The sequence below is a fragment of the Pelophylax lessonae genome, assembly GCF_965119305.1.
Source record: "Pelophylax lessonae genome assembly, chromosome: 8".
In the NCBI taxonomy this organism is placed as follows: Eukaryota; Metazoa; Chordata; class Amphibia; order Anura; family Ranidae; genus Pelophylax; species Pelophylax lessonae.
In genome coordinates, this window is record NC_138775.1 from 73,798,111 (window position 1) to 73,818,591 (window position 20,481).

The window sequence follows — 20,481 nt, forward strand, 5'->3', positions numbered from 1 at the left end:
CATCTTCTGTTTGATTCTCCAGACCCAGATAATGACATGCAGCTCAAACCTTTTAGCAGCACATTACTATAGCAACATGAGACTCTCCACAGCCATCATATGGCATGATTTACAATAGCAATGCTCTATTAATGACACTATTGCACTGCTGTATTGTATTTGCTTTAAAACGTTGTACATGATACAAGGTCAGGATCAAACTGTAGAGTGTTGCACAATATACTGAAAACTCTCTGCTGTTTTGGAGGGAGCTAAAATATAAAAGAGCAAGCCTGTATTCATAGGTGATGTTTAATGAAAATTTTTAGTTTCCTTTTATCTCCCAAATATAGATGCCCTCAAACGCCTTAAGCCCTGTACACACGATCAGAAAATTGTATGAAAAATACCGCTTTCTAAGTAATCGTACGATAATCTGAGGGTTAGTACACAGCTTTGGAGAGCCAATCACAACAGTTCATCCGATATTATCTGATCGGACATGCACAAAAAATTCCGTACAATACCAGATGTCCATGTCCAAATTGGCCCTAGGATGTGTATGTAGATAATTCTGAAAAAAAAAAAAAAGAAACAATATTTTTAACTTTCTGCTATAAAACATTCCTAGTAAAAAAAAAATTAAAAATAAAATGTTTTCATTATTTTAGGCCAATATTTATTCTGCTACATCATTTTTTGGTCAAAAAAATCACAATAAGTGTATATCGATTGGTTTGCGCAAAAGTTGTTGCATCTACAAACTAGGGGAAAGGTTTATGTCATTTTAAATTTTTTTTTTTTTACTAGTAATGGCGGCCATCAGCGATTTTGAGCGGGACTGCGACATTGCAGCAGACAGATCTGACACCTATCTGACATTTTTGACACTTTTGGGGGGGACCAGTGACATTACTACAGTAATCAGTGCTAAAAATATGCACTGTTACTGTACTAATGACACTGGCAGGGAAGGGGTTAACACCAGGGGCGATCAAAGGATTAAATGTGTCCCTAGATGGTGCTTTCTAACTGTGTGGGGGATTGACTTGCTGGATGAACTCAGAGACTCGTGTTCCTTAATAGGAGGAACACAAGATCACTGTGTTCATTACTGACAGAACAGCGGTCTGCCGTGTTTACATCTGCAGACTGCCATTCCATCGCCACAGGAAGTGATCCCAACATTCAATGAGATAAGTGTATAGTACCTTGAAAAACTATTCATACTAGGGATGCACCGATCCGATATTCGGATCGGATATCGGCGCCGATATGGCCATACTAGCTGGATCGGTGGAATCGGTAAAATTAACAGATCCATAGGTTGATCCGGCTTTGCTCTTTACATAGCTGTGAGGGAGCAGAGAACAGCTGTCAAAGAAGGAAAAAAAAAAAAAAAAGAGCCTCCTGCAAATGCCTGTCAGTCTCCCAGTTAAGTAAACACAATGATTACAATGTATCTTTTCATTCCATCTGCCAGAGGAGGGAAGTTTAACCTCTTAAATGCACAATTGTTATAGGGTATCTGCCGATACCGATACTGATCCGGAAGTATTATTTTGTTATAAGCTCACAAAACAGTACTTCCGGAACGGCCTCGGGATCGGCGATTTCACAAAGCAAAAGATCGGCATCGGAATCGGCACCAAAAAAGTCGGATCAGTGCATCCCTAATTCATACCCCTTGACATTTTCCACATTTGTCATGTTACAACCAAAAACGTAAATGTATTTTATTGGGATTTTATGTGATAGACCAACACAAAGTGGCACATAATTATGAAGCGGAAGGAAAATGATAAGACCCCGTTCACACTGGGGCGACCTGACTTTGCCGGGCGACCTGTGAAGTCGCGGTGCGCAGCTCGCACCGCGACCTCGGAGCGTCCGGCACGGACTTCATATCATTGAAGTCAATGCAGGTCGCTCCAGGTCGCCCCCAAAGAAGCTCCAGACCCTTTTTCTAAGTCGGAACGACTTGTGTCTCTCCTATTAGATCGGGTCCTGTGCTGCTCTATGGCAGGCGACCCACGGCGACTTGTCAGGCGACCAGGTCGCCCCAGTGTGAACGGGGTCTAAATGGTTTTCAAAATGTTTTCCAAATAAATATGTGAAAAGTGTGGCATGCATTTGTATTCAGCCCTTTTGAATCAATACTTTGTAGAACCACCTTTCGCTGCAATTACAGCTGCAAGTCTTTTTGGGTATATCTCTACCAGCTTTGTACATCTAGAGAGTGAAATTTTTGCCCATTCTTTGCAAAATAGCTCAGGCTTTGTCAGATTGGATGGAGAGCGTCTGCCAACAGAAATTTGCAAGTCTTGCCACAGATTCTCAATTGGATTTAGGTCTGGACTTTGACTGGACCATTCTAACACATGCATATGCTTTGATCTAAACCACTCCATTGTAGCTCTGGCTGTATGTTTAGGGTCGTTGTCCTGCTGGAAGGTGAACCTCGGCCCCCAGTCTGAGGTATTTTGCAGACTCTAACAGGTTTTCTTCTAAGATTGCCCTGTATTTGGCTCCATCCATCTTCCCATTAACTCTGACCAGCTTCCCTGCTCCTGCTAAAGAAAAGCATCCCCACAACATTATGCTGCCACCACCATGTTTCACTGGGGATGGTGTGTTTCGGGTGATGTGCAGTGTTAGTTTTCTGCCGCACATAGCATTTTGTTTTTAAGCCAAAAGGTTACATTTTGGTCTCATCTGTCCTTCTTCCACATTTGCTGTGTCCCCCACATGACTTCTCAAAAACTGCAAACGGAACTTCATAAAGCTTTCTTTAAACAATGGCTTTCTTCTTGCCACTCTTCCATAAGGGCCAGATTTGTGGGGTGTACAACTAATAGTTGTCCAGTGGACAGATTCTCCCACCTGAGCTGTGGATCTCTGCAGCTCCTCCAGAGTTACCATGGGCCTCTTGGCTGCTTCTCTGATTAATGCTCTCCTTGCCCGGCCTGTCAGTCTAGGTGGACAGCCATGTCTTGATAGGTTTGCAGTTGTGCCATACTCTTTCCATTTTCAGATGATGGATTGAACAGTGCTCTGTGAGATGTTCAAAGCTTGGAATTTTTTTTTATAACCTAACCCTGCTTTAAACTTCTCCACAACTTTAGCTCTGACCTGTTTGGTGTGTTCCTTGGCCTTCATGGCGATGTTTGTTTACTAAGGTTCTCTAACAATCCTCTGAGGGCTTCACAGAACAGCTGTATTTATACTGAGAAGAAAATTACACACAGATGGACTCTATTTACTAGTTAGGTGACTTCTGAAGGCAATTGGTTCCACTAGATTTTAGTTAGGGGTATCAGAGTAAAGGGGGCTGAATACAAATGCACTCCGCACTTTTCACATATTTATTTGTAAAACATTTATCATTTTCCTTCCACTTCACAATGTGCCACTTTGTGTTGGTCTATCACATAAAATCCCAATAAAATACATTTACGTTTTTGGTTGTAACATGACAAAATGTGGAAAATTTCAAGGGGTATGAATACTTTTTTTTTTTAAGGCACTGTATCAGAAGGACATTTGAACTCTCAGGATCCTTCATGATCCTTTACAGCTCTCTGTTACAGGAAAGAAGGTAAAAAATTCAATTTACCAGTTTTCTTGATTTGGCTAGCTCAGTGGTTTTCAACTTGTGAGGTATAGGGGGCTGTAACTGTGCCCCCGAAAGTACCAAAGAGCCATACATAATATTCAGTATATGTCATGCTACAGGTGAATGACTCTACAGATATATTAGAGGAAATCAGACAAAAATGGAGGTGCAAACGCCTAGTGCATTACCTTTCGACACTTTTAAAAAGTTTATTAAAAAGCCAAAAACATACTCGCAAACATGAAGAATAAAATCGCATTATCCATGTCAACCACTATGTGGAGGAGGACACGTCCCTGTACTTGGACCGCTAACGTGTTTCGGGAGACATGCTCCCTTTCTCACAGCTAGTCCATTGTCCTTGAGGGGCTACATTTATACTGATTAAGCAAGTGTAGGTCCCTCCCCCTCAACCATGTGCACTGTGTGGAGCTAAGTGGTGATTTTCAACTGTCCCGATTCAACTGCAATCCACACAGACAGGGCGCTGTTCACTTTACCACCACTTAGCTCCGCCCAGTGCACATGGTGGAGGGGGAGGGACCTACACCTGCTTAATCAGTATAAATGTAGAGCCCTAAGGACAATGTACTAGTTCTGAGGAAGGGAACATGTCTCCCGAAACACGTTAACGGTCCAAGTACAGGGACGTGTCCTCCTTCACATAGTGTTTGACATGGATATGCGATTTTATTCTTCATGTTTGTGAGTATGTTTTTGGCTTTTTGATAATCTTTTTAAAGGTGTCGAAAGGTAATGCACTAGGCATTTGCGCCTCCATTTTCGTCGGCCTTTAGTGTTTTAGAGTTTCCCCACTCAAGGAGAGCAGCACGCCTAAAATTCCTAACAGAGTGAGCGCTTGGGTTATATAGGTATTCGAGGAAATGTTCTGAAACTGTAGACATGCTACTGGTCCTGTTGGAGACTGATAGCCTGCTTCAAAAGATGGGGCTTATTCACAAGAGCCAGTGCACTAAAACTATCTGTTACAGCATACAGGCAAGTGTTCATGCCGCGTTGGCAGTGGTGGTGGCGCCTTGTGGTTTTTCAATGCAAGGCACTGTTTTCCTTTTTGTTTACTTTTTCTAGAATGTCAAAGTGATGTTTCATTCATTTCTATGAACTGCAGCTTTGCTGCAATTCAAGAACGGATTTGCACATAGTGTGAATGGGCCCCTAAGCAGCTGGCAACACGTTACATGAGACTGCTAGAGATCGCTGTCATTGCTGCCCCTCTCCAAATCAGTGCTCCCATTCCAGCTACTGGGCACTGAAAAAGTTGCAGTTTGGGCACCAGGCCCTAAATATATTAATGGATTTAGGGTGTAAAAATGATGCTCATGGCTTCTTAAAAAAAGTATACATTTTAGGATTATTAATGCTATGTATTGGGACTTACTATATTTTATGTTGCATATTTTTTGTTTTCCATGAAATTGTTGTCCACCCTGTGTAAATTTTAGAAATAAAATCTCCACTAAACTTTTTTTCTTGAGTATTTTTTATGGAACCTTTGTATTTCCCTGTCTTAATGATTATTTGTTTTTTTACAGGGTCAGCATCAAACCATCTTGTGCATTTTGCAGTGTGTGAGTAACCTTCGACCAATCCCTGCTGACATAGAAGATGCTATATTAGAAAGGATGATTGCAGCTTTTACTATGGTAAGGTTTAAATCTGTAAAATAATAGGGGGGGTACATGGAATTTACCAGATTATAAAACGCTCTGTTACTCCTGTATGAAATCTTCCATGTAAAGACAAAGAAATTACAAATTAAATTGTACTCACAAAAATATAAAAGAACAGCCCTTAAATTAACCAAATGTGTGCCCGGTCTTCCTATTTTCCCAGCTACGAACAAGCTACATCCATATGCAATGGAATTTCACAAAATGAAGTGACTCATAGATCTCATAGGGTCATGTATGGCAAATTATGGCAATCCCCCTTGGTCCCTGAGCTCATTCTCCTTGGGCACCTCACATAGCTCCAGAAGACGTTATAAAAAAGCAGTCCCATAGTGTAGCATCATCACTAATTAACTGCCTTATATAATATGCCTACATAAAAAGTAGAAAGTGCAAACAGTGCTCTCTGTAAAAGCAAAGATAGTGGAGTCACCACTTGCAGTCTGACGTGCTGAGGTCACTTTTTCAACGCGTTTCATCATACAGACTTTATCAAGAGGATGTGCCCTCAGACAGGAAGCTCCTATTTATATACCATTTCCGCCCTTCGTTTTCTGCCCTTACTATTAAAACTATATACTACTGAAATATTGGTTACTCCTAAGAAGCCCACAATATTCCAACCACCTGCCTGTAGCACCATAAGATCCACATTAAAAAATATTAAACCTACACCAAAAATTATACAAATATTAAATAGCGCCATAAGCCCCTGTAATTGATAAGCTAAATAAAATGACCCCATTAAAAAATAAATATGTATCAAATGCAGATAAATCTAAAAATATAAAAAAAAAAACGAAAACACCAAAAATTAAAAATGCAAAAGTTTTAAAATGACACTCTATAAAGCCACATATGATCCCATCCAAATCAACCCAAAGAGGAGGCAGGATCCTTAAAAATCTGCAACAAAGCAGTTTAAATCAATTTACACATTAAGCCCATTAGATTGTAAACAGTTCAATTCATATATTCACTTCAGAAGGTCTCATTATTGGAACCTCTCCTGTGACCAGTTACTGTGTCGATCCCCTACAATTTCATAATGGATTCCTATTACGAAAAACCCAAAAGTGTTTGGAAAGGCTATCATTTTTCAAAACTTTTTGAATATTATGTATGTGTTCGCAGAGCCTACATTTTGTCTGACCCACATATTGGAGTCCACAAGGGCACTCCAACAGATACGTTTTTGTATTATTTTCCAGTGATCCTTGATACAAAGCTATCTTTCTTTCTTACAGTACAATTTGTGGTTTTACATACCTTGCATCTCCGTCAGGGAAAAAAAACCTTGCATAGGAAACATGAAGCCAGTTTTTTTTTTGTTTTTTTTTACAAGGGGGAGAAATAACTTTGTGCACTAACTTACTTTTAAAATTCACTGCTTTCCTTTATACAAAATGTGGTTTCTCAGAAATGAACGATCCAAGAATCCTATATTTATGCAAAATGGGCCAATATTTTCTAATAATACCCTCAACTTCTATTGACTATTAAAGTCCAGAATTATCGCATACTCTAAACTTCCATTTTGTCTGTTTCGGTTCTAACCTCCTTCCTTCTTGTTTAAAATAATCCCTACTTATTTCATATCTTAACCTCTCAAGCTTTACTTTATCATATCCTTTTTCAGTAAATCTCCTTACAATAATCTCAGACTGTATGAGGTAGTCTTATAATTTAGAACAGTTTCTTCTAATCCTTACTAACTGTCCTTTAGGGACTTTATCCATATCAGATGGTGACATTAGGTGATAGGTATATACCCATTTCGATCCCTTGGTGTGTATACATGTGAGCACATATTCATTTGTTATTATTTGTTTTGAGAAACGACCATGTGGGGGAGATTCACTAAACGGGTGCACACAGAATCTGGTGCAGCTCTGCATTGAAACCAATCAGCTTCCAGGTTTTATTATCAAAGCTTTAAGTGTTACTAAACCCACAACAGTAAAGTCAAGTCTGTATATGCAGTAAAGCATGCTTGGTATACTTACTGTGGAACCTAAGGGGTTAATCCTTTACATTGTGTATAAAAGCTGTTTGATCCTGTATCCAAAATATAACCTGATATTTACAGAGCCAAGGGATGGGCTGCACACGCTCAGTTTGGTGTTTATTGCTAAGGATTTTTTTTTCTTCTTGGGAGAGTGCATGTGATCATCACAGTGCCAATCAGCACTGTCCAGATATACCCAGACAGAGGATCAGGGGAGAATGAAAACTCCTCCTATAAGCTTTACTAGGAAATGATACAAGCAAACTTTTGAACTTCAGAATGAGGGACACTTGAGGGAGAAAGTGACCTGTGGCAGCGTGTAACATGACATAATGGGTGTGGCCAAATGCTTAGGGGTGGCAGGGGCTGAAGGACACAAACTCCAGTACAATCATTAAAAAAAAGAATAAAAAGCTTTCATTACAAATGTTTTTTTCACAAACTGTGGAAGAGTGCGTTCCACTAAGTGTGGAAGGATTCAGGAGTGGGTTTTGTACACAGTGCAAGGTTCAGGAATGCATTATGTACAGAGTGCAAGGTTCAGGAGTATGTTACGTACAAGGTACAAGGTTCAGGGGTGCGTTACGTTCAAAGTTACATAGTTAGTCAGGTTGAAAAAAGACACAAGTCCATCTGGCTCAACCAATAAAAAAACAAAAACAAAAAAAAACCCCAGTATTGAAAACCTAAACATACAATCCCATATACACAATCCTATACCCGCAGTTGATTCAGAGGAAGGCGAAAAAAGGTGCAAGGCTCAGGCGTGCGTTACGTACAGGGTGCAAGGTTCAGGAGTGTGTTGTACAGAGAGCAAGGTTCAGGAGTGCTTTACATACAGCATGCAAGGTTCAGGAGTGCGTTACGCACAAAGTGCAAGCTTCAGGAGTGCGTTACGCATAGAATGCAAGGTTCAGGAATGTGTTACATACAGAGTGCAAGGTTCAGGAGTGCATTGCGTACAGAGTGCAAGGTTCAGGAATGCATTACGCACAGAGTGCAAGGTTCAGGAATGCGTTACGTCTAGAGTGCAGAATTCAGGAGTGCGTTGTATAGAGTGCAGGATTCAGGAGTGCCTTGTACAGAGTGCACGGTTCAGGAGTGCGTTGCACAGAATGCAAGGTTCAGGAGTGCGTTGTACAGAGTGCAAGGTTCAGGAATGCGTTGTGCAGAATGCAAGGTTTAGGAGTGCGTTGTACAAAGTGCAAGGTCCAGGAATACGTTGTACAGGGTGCAAGGATCAGGAGTGCGTTGTACAGAGTACAAGGTTCAGGAATTAGTTAAACTGCAGACACCAATTAATTAAACATAGTACACTTATCTTCTAAAATCTTGATTACCAGCATTCAGGAGCCGAGGCAAGAATGGCAGCATAAGGTGGATAACAAATGAGTGCAGGTAAGCAGGACAGGCAGCTGTGTGACCATCCATCCAGACCAGCATAGCCAGGATTAGTGAACAAGCAGGCAGGAATACGGCCACAATGAGAGAGAGTGCAGCTGTCAAATTGAAGTCCTGATGTCAGGGGTGGGCAGGGCCGCTATGGGGGGCTTCGCCCCTTTATCAAGCAAACCCATGCATAAACAAACAGCTGGCGTTTATACATTGCTAGCCGGAGAAGAAGGTGGCAGGGGGCGGGACTAATTGGATCTACTGCATGTGCACACATGTATAATTCTGGTTTATTATACACAGCTGTGGGTCCACATGTAGTAGTTCCAATTTGTCCTGCCACCTTCCTCCCTAGCCAGCAATGTATAAACGCCAGCTGTTTGTCTATGCACAGAACCCCACATATCGGCCCCGCCCATCCCCGACATCAGAGCTTCAATTTGACAGCTCCACTCACTCTCACTCTCATTGTGGCCATATGCCCGCCGACTTGCCCACCAATCCCTGGCTGTGCTGGTCTAGATGGATGGTCACACTGCTGCATATCCTGCTAGGATGTCAGCAATGGAATAATGCGGGACAAAGTCCCTATACATCGGGGTCGCAGGACAAAGCTTGAAATGTGGGACAGTCCCTCCCAATCTGGGACTGTTGGGAGGTTTTTAAAAGTCACAAGACTGCTATATACTGCTGATGAGAAAAGGTATTTATCAGTTTATATTTACTAAAATAATAGCATTTCCATGTTCTGTGTACTGTAGATATAGTGAATACAGGTTCTGGGTTTAGTAACACTTTAATTGAAGAAGCTGAAGTTTGGAGCTGATTGGTTACTATGTACAGCTGCACCAGATTCTGTGTGCACCAGTTTTAGTAAACCTTCCCTATAAATGTTTTTTGAGGGTTTTCATACACTTACGGGAAGAAACAAGAAATAAAAGAACACTGGATGTACTGTATATGTTGAGAAGAGTAAGAGTGACACCTGGTGGCCATTTATACATTTAATTTTGTGTCTGATATGACACATTTATCTATAAGGTTCTGACCATTTGGTGAGCATTTATTTTTTCTGAATACTGCACAGAGGATATATTGAGGATGTCTCTTTTTTCTTTATATTTGCACAGACATTTAATATTCAGTAAAGAGCACTAATTGTGTGTGGAACTTGAGTGTTGAGAATTTAGGTGCTGGGAATATATTGTTTATAATACTATATGCCATAATAAAACCTACTATCCATAGGTTCTAATTAAAATAAATGAAATGCCAGATTTAAAATGCAGCATGATGTAGTTAAAAAGCTAACCAATTTATAGACAATGTTAACCACCTAAGCCCCGGAAGATTTTACCCCCTTCCTGACCAGGCCCTATTTTGCGATTCGGCACTGCGTGACTTTAATGGACAATTGCGTGGTCGTGCGACACTGTACCCAAATGAAATTGACATCCTTTTTTTCCCACAAACTGAGCGTTCTTTTGGTGGTATTTGATCACCTGTGCGATTTATACTTTTTGCGCTATAAACAAAAAAAGAGCAACAATTTTGAAAAAATAACAATATTTTTTACATTTTTTTTATATGAAATTCCCCCCAAAAAAATGTAAAATCAAAATTTTTTAACATTTTAGGCCAATTTGTTTTCTGCTACATATGTTTGGTAAAAAAAAATCGCAATAAGCGTATTTTGATTGGTTTGCGCAAAAGTTATTGCGCTTACAATCTAAGGGAAAGATTTCTGTCATTTTTGGTGTTTTTTTTTAACGAGTAATGGCGGCGATCTGCAGTCTTTTTTGCGGGACTGCGACATTGTAGCGGACAGATCGGACCCTTGACTGACATTTTTGACACTTTTAGGGGGTACCAGTGACATTACTACAGAAATCAGTGCTATACATATGCACTGTTACTGTAAAAATGACACTGGCAGGGAAGGGGTTAATTTTATTGGTGATGGAGGGGTTAAGTGTGTCCCTAGGGGCGTGCTTCTAACTGTAAAGGGGTGTGGCTAGTGATGTAACCACAGAGACCTACGATCCTGCATAACAGGATCGTATGATCTCTGCAGTTAGATCAGGGAGAATGACAGGTGGCTTTGTTTACATCAGCCGCCTGCCTTTCTCCGTCTCCACCAGGAGTTTGCGAGTGACCGGCGGACATCGGGTCCACTGGTCACACGCGCAGACATGTTAGGGAACGAGCAGGGGCGGGAGCGCGCCTCCGGCGGCACGCGCTCGCCCCCTAGAGGCTCTCAGGCTAGCGACGTAGTACTACGTCACTTCGCCTGTACGGGGCTGACCGCCGCAGTAAATAGTTGTGCGGCGGTCGGCAAGTGGTTAAATTTAAGTAGACACATAGAAGGGATCGACTGATATCGTTTTTTCATTGCCGATACCAATATCTTAGTCATCGCGTATCGTTATGGGCCGATATTTTTCGTACATTTAGAAAAAAATGTTTTCAATCTTTTTTACTTGACAGGTACTCTTGTGGAGGGATCTGGGGGTCTAAAAGACTCCAAACCCCTCTTCTACAATTAAAAGCATTCAAAACGCCAAGTTTGGCTGTTTTGAATGCTGTCATTTTTTTAAAATCTGGCACTAGACAGTACCCAGAAAGTGATGTCATGACATCACTTCCGTTTTTTTGCACGGAGACCCGATCAGAGCCGAATGCGGCGTTGATCGGGTGTTCAGCGGCCGTGCAGGCTGGTTACCTGGATCTCCAAGTGGGACGGGAGACCCAGGCGAGCCGCAAAAGGCGGCGGGAGGGGGGGGGAACGTCCCCTTCCGCTCCTTGTAATGACAGCAGAGTGGCTTCTCAGCCGCATCGGTTGTCATTACAAGACAGCCGACCATCGGCTATGGACGCCGGTACCAGGGTGATGCCTCTAGCTGCAGGCATCACTCCAGTACAAGCATTTTCCGAAATATCGGTAATATCGGCCACCTTGGTGGCCAATTCTGATATATCAGGGAAAGTGCATATCGGCCCTCGATATATTGGCTTTGCCGATAATTGGTCGATCCCTAACACATAGGCAGGGCCGGCCCTACCATGGGTCCCGCTGGGTCCATTGGACCCAGGCAGAGCTTTGAGAGGGGCAGCAAACTGACACCCACAATTTTCTTTGAGGCAGTTTTGTGAGTGACAACTGCCCCCCCCCCCCCCCCGGGCTGCTCCACTTCCCTGCAAAAAGGCTGCCATGCTGCCCTCAACACACATACTCATAGCTGCCGGGCGCGAGGATGCTCACACACAGTCTAACACCGGCTGTTAAACACCCGAGCACACATGAAGAGCTCAGGTGTGTGTGCTGCCAGGGCGGGGTACCCACGGAAGACAGAGAGCAAAGATCCCTTTCACACCGGCTCCACCAGCAGCCGATGTTTGGGTGCAGCTTGCATTTCTATTGGGTGGAACTGGAGGAGTAGATGCAGCCTCGTGCCCGGCCCGCCTTCTTCTGCTCTTCTTCTCATGCCCTTTGATGGGCGTGATTTTTTTTTTTTTGGGGGGGAGGGCAGCATTTCTATCTTGGACCCAGACAGCACAATGCCTCGGGCCAGCCCTGCACATAGGCAAGAAAGGAAGAGCTGATGCCACCTTGCTATATATTACAGTACAGCAGAGGCTCAGAACAGAAGGTATTCACATCTCATTCATTCACATATCCCAAAAAACAGGATTATTCCTCATTTCTGTGGTCACCTGCACATCCAGAATAATAAAAAGGAATCATTTTCATGACTCTGCCCCCTGTTCTGAAATAATGAATAGAAAAGTTGCCTTATTTTTAGTATATGTGAAATGAGACATGTAAGAATGTTTTACTTTGTGCTTTCTTTTTATATTGCAGTTATAATTCTTATGAACTTTTGCAATCCTACAAAACTATAAAATGCATTGCTGTGTGATAATGAACCTACGTTTCTGAGGTCAGAGAAAATCCTTACACAGTCAGTGACCTGTCAGCTCAGTTGTTACTGAAATCTTTTAACAATGTTGTACAAAGAAACATTATTCAACATTTTGTGCATATTTTGATTTGCTGTTATTGTCTGCCCCCTACTGGTCAACTTTATAATATGGGTTTAATTTAAAGGCTAAGTTAACTTTAAAAAATAAATAAAAACACACTTTTTTTGCAGGCAAAAAAAGTGTGTATTTATTATTTTTTTCTTAGGAACCTGCAGAGCGTTGCACCTAGATCACATATGATGTGTAATGTCATGCTCCTGCAGATTCTGCCTATACCTCTCGTACGGCAGGGAGTTCCTGAAGTCCAGAAAGATCAATGAGCTACCAGCCCCTTCGCAGTTCATTAGGGAACTACAAGCTGTCTGCCGCAGTGGCAGAGGGCACATGTAGCTCATTCACTGAGAATGAATGATGCAGCTGTGTGGGCGGAGACCCGAACAGCAACACTGTTTTTGAATTGTTACAGTGGATGCGGTGAGAGGACCCCCCACCCGCTATCCTGAGGTGGAGCACCCTGGGGGGGGGGGCGGGGGGGGCAGATCTGAACCATGTTACACATTACGCACTAAATATGGGTGTAACATGCTCCAGAATGTGAATTTATCCTTTTAAAGTGACATTAAACTCTGCCCCCCTCCACAGCTCTCACATCTGCACCCAGCCCCCCTCCACAGCTCTCACTTCTGCACCCGCAGTCCTCCTCCACTACTTTTACCTTTACCTCCCTCCTTCATCCACAGCTCTTACCTCTGCACCCAGCCCCCCTCTACAGCTCTCACATCGCCCCCCCATGCTCCCCCTCTACAGCTCTTACCTCTGCACCCAGCCCCCCTCTACAGCTCTCACATCGCCCCCCACACTCCCCCTCTACAGCTCTCACCTCTGCACCCAGCCCCCCTCTACAGCTCTCACATCACCACCCACGCTCCCCCTCTACAGCTCTCACCTTTGCACCCAGCCCCCCTCTACAGCTCTCACATCGCCCCCCACTCTCCCCCTCTACAGCTCTCACCTCGGCACCAGCCCCCCTCTACAGCTCTCACATTACCACCCACGCTCCCTCTCTACAGCTCTCACCTCTGCACCCAGCCCCCCTCTACAGCTCTCACATCGCCCCCCACACTCCCCCTCTACAGCTCTCACCTCTGCACCCAGCCCCCCTCTACAGCTCTCACATCACCACCCACGCTCCCCCTCTACAGCTCTCACCTTTGCACCCAGCCCCCCTCTACAGCTCTCACATCGCCCCCCACTCTCCCCCTCTACAGCTCTCACCTCTGCACCCAGCCCCCCTCTACAGCTCTCACATCACCACCCACGCTCCCCCTCTACAGCTCTCACCTTTGCACCCAGCCCCCCTCTACAGCTCTCACATCGCCCCCCACTCTCCCCCTCTACAGCTCTCACCTCTGCACCCAGCCCCCCTCTACAGCTCTCACATTACCACCCACGCTCCCCCTCTACAGCTCTCACCTTTGCACCTCCCTCATTCATCCAAAGCTCTCATCTCTGTGCCTATAAAGGCAGCTGCCAGCACAGCTTTATAAGGTGGTGGGGGGGGGGGGGGGGGTGAAATGCTGTGCAGTGTGCTCAGTTCACTAGTACTGAAATGCATGTCAGACCTGTAGCACAGAGCTGAGGAGAAGTTTTGGAGCACTTTCAGATCTGGCAGGTGGCGGGCAGGCAGCCAGACAAGGACAGAAGTTGGCAGAAGCAAAAGCAGCATGTAAATTATACAATAAAAATGCGGTTGGTCACAGCATTTGGATTTAGACCACTAAACAATGGATGCAGGGCATTGGGTGCCTGGTGCTAATGACACACCTGCTTATCAAATGGATATTATGTTTATTAAATAGCATAATATGTGCACTGGGGAGGTATTGTTTTAGGGGGTACATTAGCATGTAGCATCACCTACCCTGACTCCCCCCCCCCCCCCTATGTGTTTATCCCAATCTTCACGGTTCTTCTCCTATGTTCTGCTTACCTACAATTTCTTGTTAGGTGGAGGTAGCACTGTCAGCAAGAGAGAAGGATGATATAATTAAATAAACCTGTTGTAATATCAGCTGTCAAAGAAAGTCCTAGGGTGACTATATATACATTACCTTTACATGCATGTGAAAGAGTAAGTACCGTACATCCCATAAATTGTTGACTTTTGTCAGATTTTTTTAATAAGCAACATCAGATCTTCATTCACACAGTTCCTAAAGATAAAGGAGATATACTTGAATAAAAGCATGATAAAAATGTATTTTCAATAATTTATTCAACAAAAATATCAACAGATGTAATCATGTACTGTGGAACAATAGGTACAGCCTTGGCCTCAGAAGCTGATATTGTCCCTTGTAGGAGAAATTACTTTTACATAACTGCCCACCAGTCTCTAATGGTGTCTGTGTGAAATTTTTGACCACTCCTCTATGCACAATTTCCCTTAGTTGCAATATGTTTGTGGGTTTCCTTGCATGAACTGCCCATTGTAAATTACCACACAACATTTCATTGAGATTCAAACCAGGACTTAGACTAGACCAGCCCGTAACTCCCAGTTCTAATTTTTTAACTTTTCCTTTGTGGATTTGCTTTTGTACTTTGGATTGCGTACACTGTAGATATTGAGGTGCATGCACTTTGATACCAACGTTTGCAAGAGTTATTGGAGACTTTTTTGAGCTTGGTTAAAAATGTAACATATAGAGTTAAAGTTGAATTCTAACTCTGCCTTCACCTAAATCCTAACTACCCTGTGAAAGGAAGTCACCTATTCTCAGGGAGCTCCTGTACGGTCACTTGACCAACTCCCAGCAGCGGCTTCAAGGTAGAGGAGGGACAGCCAATAATAATGACCCATATTAAGCCTATATGTGGCGTCACTGCACAGACATTGCAGCCATTGTCAGCGATTTCTCCTCTCCGCTGAAGCCAGCTACTGAAGAGGTCACATGACTGGACCAAAGATTAGTTGAGTATAAGCATCTTCCTTTTATAAGGTAGTTAGAATAGCATTTAAAAGTGGGTGGGAGCAGGTTTAAAGTGATTGTAAAGTCTTGTTTTTTTTTTAAAAAATAACAAACATGTTATACTTACCTTCTCTGTGCAGTTGGTTTGCACAGAGTGCCCCGGATCCTCCTCTTCTCGGGTCCCTCTTCTGTGCTCCTGGCTCCTTCCTTCTGTTGAGTGCCCCCACAGCAAGCAGCTTGCTATGGGGGGCAACCGAGCAGAGTCACAGCTCCCTATGTCCATTAAGACACAGAGCCGTAACCCAGCTCCACCCTCTCTCTCTCCTGATAGGCTGACTGACTTTGATTGACAGCAATGGGAGCCAATTGCGCCACGCTGCTGTCTCGGCCAATGGGGAATGGAGTATTGGGCAGCTAAGACACCCAGTCTCAGGTAAGTATTTGGGGGACTGAGGGGGGCTGCTGCACAAAGAAGGTTTTTTTTTTTATCTTAATGCATACAATGCATTAAGATAAAAAAAATCTTTCTGCCTTTACAATCCCTTTAAGCATAGTTAGGTATTAGTCTGGAATTCCACTTTAAGTACACAGGATACAATTATAATACCATAGATAATATAAGCATGACTTTATTGAAGAAAAAATGTAACAGTAATATAGAAGAATGTACAATGCATACAGTATATGTAACATATGAAAAGGTTGCAGCACTGATAAATCAACCAAAGTATGAATATAAGTGCAAAAAATAATATGATTTCTCAAATCACAATGAAAAGTCCAATAAATCAAATTCAATTGAAAAAGTCTAAGTGAAAAAGAAAAAGCTGTAGAATGCCAAATTCCCGGTGCACAATGGGATCTCAAGTGTTACCCATGTTGTCTTTCCTTCACCAAATAGTTAAAATACGAACTCACTAGAAATGTATGCTGCTATATGCTGTTATAGGACAGCAATCACATATTTAGATATTAATGTGTTGCCCCTCTGGAGATCTCTGTTTGAACCAACAAAACCAATGGTGCTCCCACACATTTAGGATGGAGCCATCAAGGAGTATTCAGTCAGTCAAGCAGGGTGAATCATTAGGCATGAAAAGAGAGTAAATTATCATAATGTAGTAATTTAATTCAAAAAGGTTAAAACAAAATATAAACCTAGACTCACATCAGCCAAACGCCAGTCAATATACAAAATACCGGTGGTAAAGTGAAAATAAAAGGTCCATAGAAGTGCATAGAAATGTATATGATGAACCACAATATACTTACTACGAATACCGCCAAACTATAAATAGGATGGCGGCCGGGCCTCAGGCATATATCCCAGCTCAACGGCCGTTTCGTGCCACGCGCATCATCAGGACTTCTTTTAAATATGCTTCTTATATTCCGCAGTTTTTCCACCTTCACCCTTGTGGATTTTAGGTTATATAATTGTGCGGTGACTCCCACCACCTTTCACCACTGCGCTCACCTCCAGTTTGCACCCTTTTCCAGGTCTGAAATTGCCTTCCCCTGCTGGGGTTAAGTCCAGGCTCCTCAGCTGTTGAATCTCTTTCCACTCCCCTCACTGTGCTGGCTTTGTCTGGACTTCCTTTCCTCCATGACCCCTCGTTATTAAAGATTCACTCCCATGTGTAGTATATAAAGATTTCACATTTATTGCATAATATCCACTTACATTAAAACTTGAGAGAGTGCACTTTAAAAGTCACCCGACGGGGCAGCAGCTTCTGTATGCTCTCATATGTTCCACAAACACAGCCCTCTGTCACCCGACTCCTCCTACGCATATCGTCACGATTACATGACTTCCTCAGGGGATCGTGATCATGACGATACGTGTGGGAGGAGTCGGGTGAGAGAGGACTGTGTTTGTGGAATATATGAGAGCATACTGGGCTGAATCTTCCTGGGCCAGCCAGTCCTGGACACAGCAGTTGTTTTAAATCGTTTCCACTTGTAGAATACTTTCTTTGATTGAAATTATTGATTTCATTTCTTTTGTGATCTTTATACTGTAAATCTCTTGCCAGACTCATAGGCATCAACCTTCTTTCTGAGGGTCTTTTGATGTTGACATGATGACACCATAGTTATCAAAAAGAACACTGAGGTTTAAAAAAGACAGGCTCCTGGGCACCTAATCTAGAACAACTAGTTATAATGATGGTAGATGTAGGAGTGTACTTACTTTTTCCATGTGGCAAATCTGCATTTTCATTCATTTAGCTATACCATGTTTTTTGTTTAGTGTATCACCTTTATGTCTAGGCATTGTTTGAATAGGCCCCTTTCACACTGTGGAGTCTGTTGGCGGACTCCGTTTTTCTCGATCCGCTGAGCAGGCGGATGGTTGCTCTGTCTCTCCGCTGTGTGCGAAAACAGAGCTGTCAGGTCCCCGCTGTTCTCTATGGGGGAATCGGATGGGAACGGACCGTCTGTCCGTTCTCATCCGATCCCATCCGCTGGACGGATTGAAAATAGGGTTTCCATCCGTCCAGATTTGACGGATCGGATGTCAGCGGACATGTCTCCGCTGACATCCGATGCCCCATAGAGATTCATTAGGCATCCGTTCAGATCCGCCTGAAAAATGGACAGGCGGATCTGAACGGTCCGCCTGTGTGAAAGGGGCCTAAAGATCTAATGTTTTCCTGTTCAACTATGTTAAAAAGGCAACAATTTCTTTAGGTTGTACTTGACTTTAGGTTGCCAGCTTCTCACTGGTAACAGAGGCTGTTCAAAATATTTATAAACAGGTTGTGAGACACTCATACAATATGGACAGGACCAAACCTTTTATAAATCAGTTTTTGAACCCCCTGTTTTGGGGCTTCCAGGGCACTCTAGGAAAGATCTAAAGATACAAGTACCTCTTGGTCCTACTCTACAACCATACTGGCAGTTGTGTATACTTTGACATTACCGTAGGTCTAGCTTATGCCTCGTACACACGCATCGATAGTTGGCCGTGCATTTTCGGCCAACGTCCGATCGGCTGATTTTCGGCTTGTTAGTATGATGCTTTCGACAACCGACTCCGACTTTTCGGCCGAATAAAATCTGGTGTGCAGGCTATAAAATTTTTGTTGGCCGTCAACACGACGGCCGATTTTCCGTCAGTCAGTACAGATTTCGGCAGACAAAAATCTGATGAGCAAGACTGGGCATGCTCAGAGAAGAAAAAACACACGGAAAGTTAACCAGCACATGACATCACTTCAGAAGTAGATTTTTGTTGGCCGAGAAAATTCGTGTGCAGTCTAGGCACATTCCAACCAACAAAACACCACTCTGGACAAAAGTCGACTGATCGGTCGGACGATAATTGTTGCGTGTGTACGAGGCATTAGGTTGAGAAGGAATGGGATGCAGCTTGTAGTTAATTGAAGAAAACAGCATAGGAGCAAGTTGAATGCAAAGAATAGGTAATGAATGCAACAGAGTTCCAATATTTGCATTTTGTTCCCATTTCTTGTATGGTCTCTGTGTAGAGAAAGTTTAGACAAATTCTGTTTTGTATTTGCATTGTATACTATACATATTAATTTTGAACTCCATGCAAACAGCTAGATACACGGTTGTAATACACATTACAGGTGCATCTCATAAAATTAGAAAATCATCAAAAAGTTAACTTATTTCAGTATTTCAATTCAAAAAGTGAAATTCATTTATTATATCACTATTTGTGTAACGCATCTATTTAAATTCCAAGCATTTCTTTCTTTTAATTTTGATGATTATGGCTTACAGCTAGTGAAAGCTAAAAATGCACTATCTCAGAAAATTAGAATATTACATAAGACCAATAAAAAAAGTTTTTTTTAATACAGAAATGTTGGCTTACTGCCAAAACTACCAATACCTGATTTAATGATCATGGTATTACTGTGTGTGATTGGCCAGCAAACTCACCTGATCTAAACCTGATAGATAATATGTGGGGTATTGTCAAGAGAAAGATGAGAGACACCAGACCCAACAATGCAGATTAGCTGAAGGCCGCTATCAAAGCAACCTTGGCTTCCATAACACCTCAGCAGTGCCACAGGCTGATCGCCTCCATGCCGAACTGCATTGATGAGTAATTCATGCAAAAGTGTTGGTATAGTGAATACTATAATGTACATGGACATACATTTTAGTAAGCCAACATTTCTGCATTAAAAATCCTTTTTTTATGGATATCTTTAAGAAATGGCTTTCTTCTTGCCACTCTTCCATAAAGGCCAGCTTTGTGCAGGATACGACTGATTGTTGTCCTATGGACAGAGTCTCCCACCTCAGCTGTAGATCTCTGCAGTTCATCCAGAGTGATCATGGGCCTCTTAGCTGCATCGCTGATCAGTCTTCTCCTTGTATGAGCTGAAAGTTTAGAGGGACGGCCAGGTCTTCGTAGATTTGCAGTGGTCTGATACTCCTTCCATTTCAATATTATCGCTTGCACAGTGCTCCTTGGGATGTTTAAAGCTTGGGAAATATTTTGTATCCAAATCCAGCTTTAAACTTCTCCACAACAGTATCTCGGACCTGCCTGGTGAGTTCCTTGTTCTTCATGATGCTCTCTGCGCTTTAAACGGACTTCTGAGACTATCACAGTGCAGGTGCATTTATTCGGAGACTTGATTACACACAGGTGGTCAACATTGGATCATTCAGAGATCCTCACTGAACTTCTGGAGAGAATTTGCTGCACTGAAAGTAAAGGGGCTGAATAATTTTGCACGCCCAATTTTTCAGTTTTTTATTTGTTAACAAAGTTTGAAATATCCAATAAATTTCGTTCCACTTCATGATTGTGTCCCACTTTTTGTTGATTCTTCACAAAAA

The 20,481-nt window shown here is 42.7% G+C and overlaps 1 protein-coding gene across 3 annotated transcripts in view; it reads left to right on the forward strand.

Moving 5' to 3' along the window:
- The window catches only part of PTPDC1 (protein tyrosine phosphatase domain containing 1), a gene marked incomplete at its 5' end in the record, with an annotated part of 164,202 nt that overhangs the window by 137,592 nt on the left and 6,129 nt on the right, over positions 1 to 20,481 (forward strand). For all 3 annotated transcript variants that reach the window (XM_082266075.1, XM_082266074.1, XM_082266073.1), the window contains one exon: positions 5,149 to 5,259. In XM_082266075.1, coding sequence (XP_082122201.1) covers positions 5,149 to 5,259 — 111 coding nt within the window. The remainder of the gene's footprint in view (positions 1 to 5,148; positions 5,260 to 20,481) is intronic.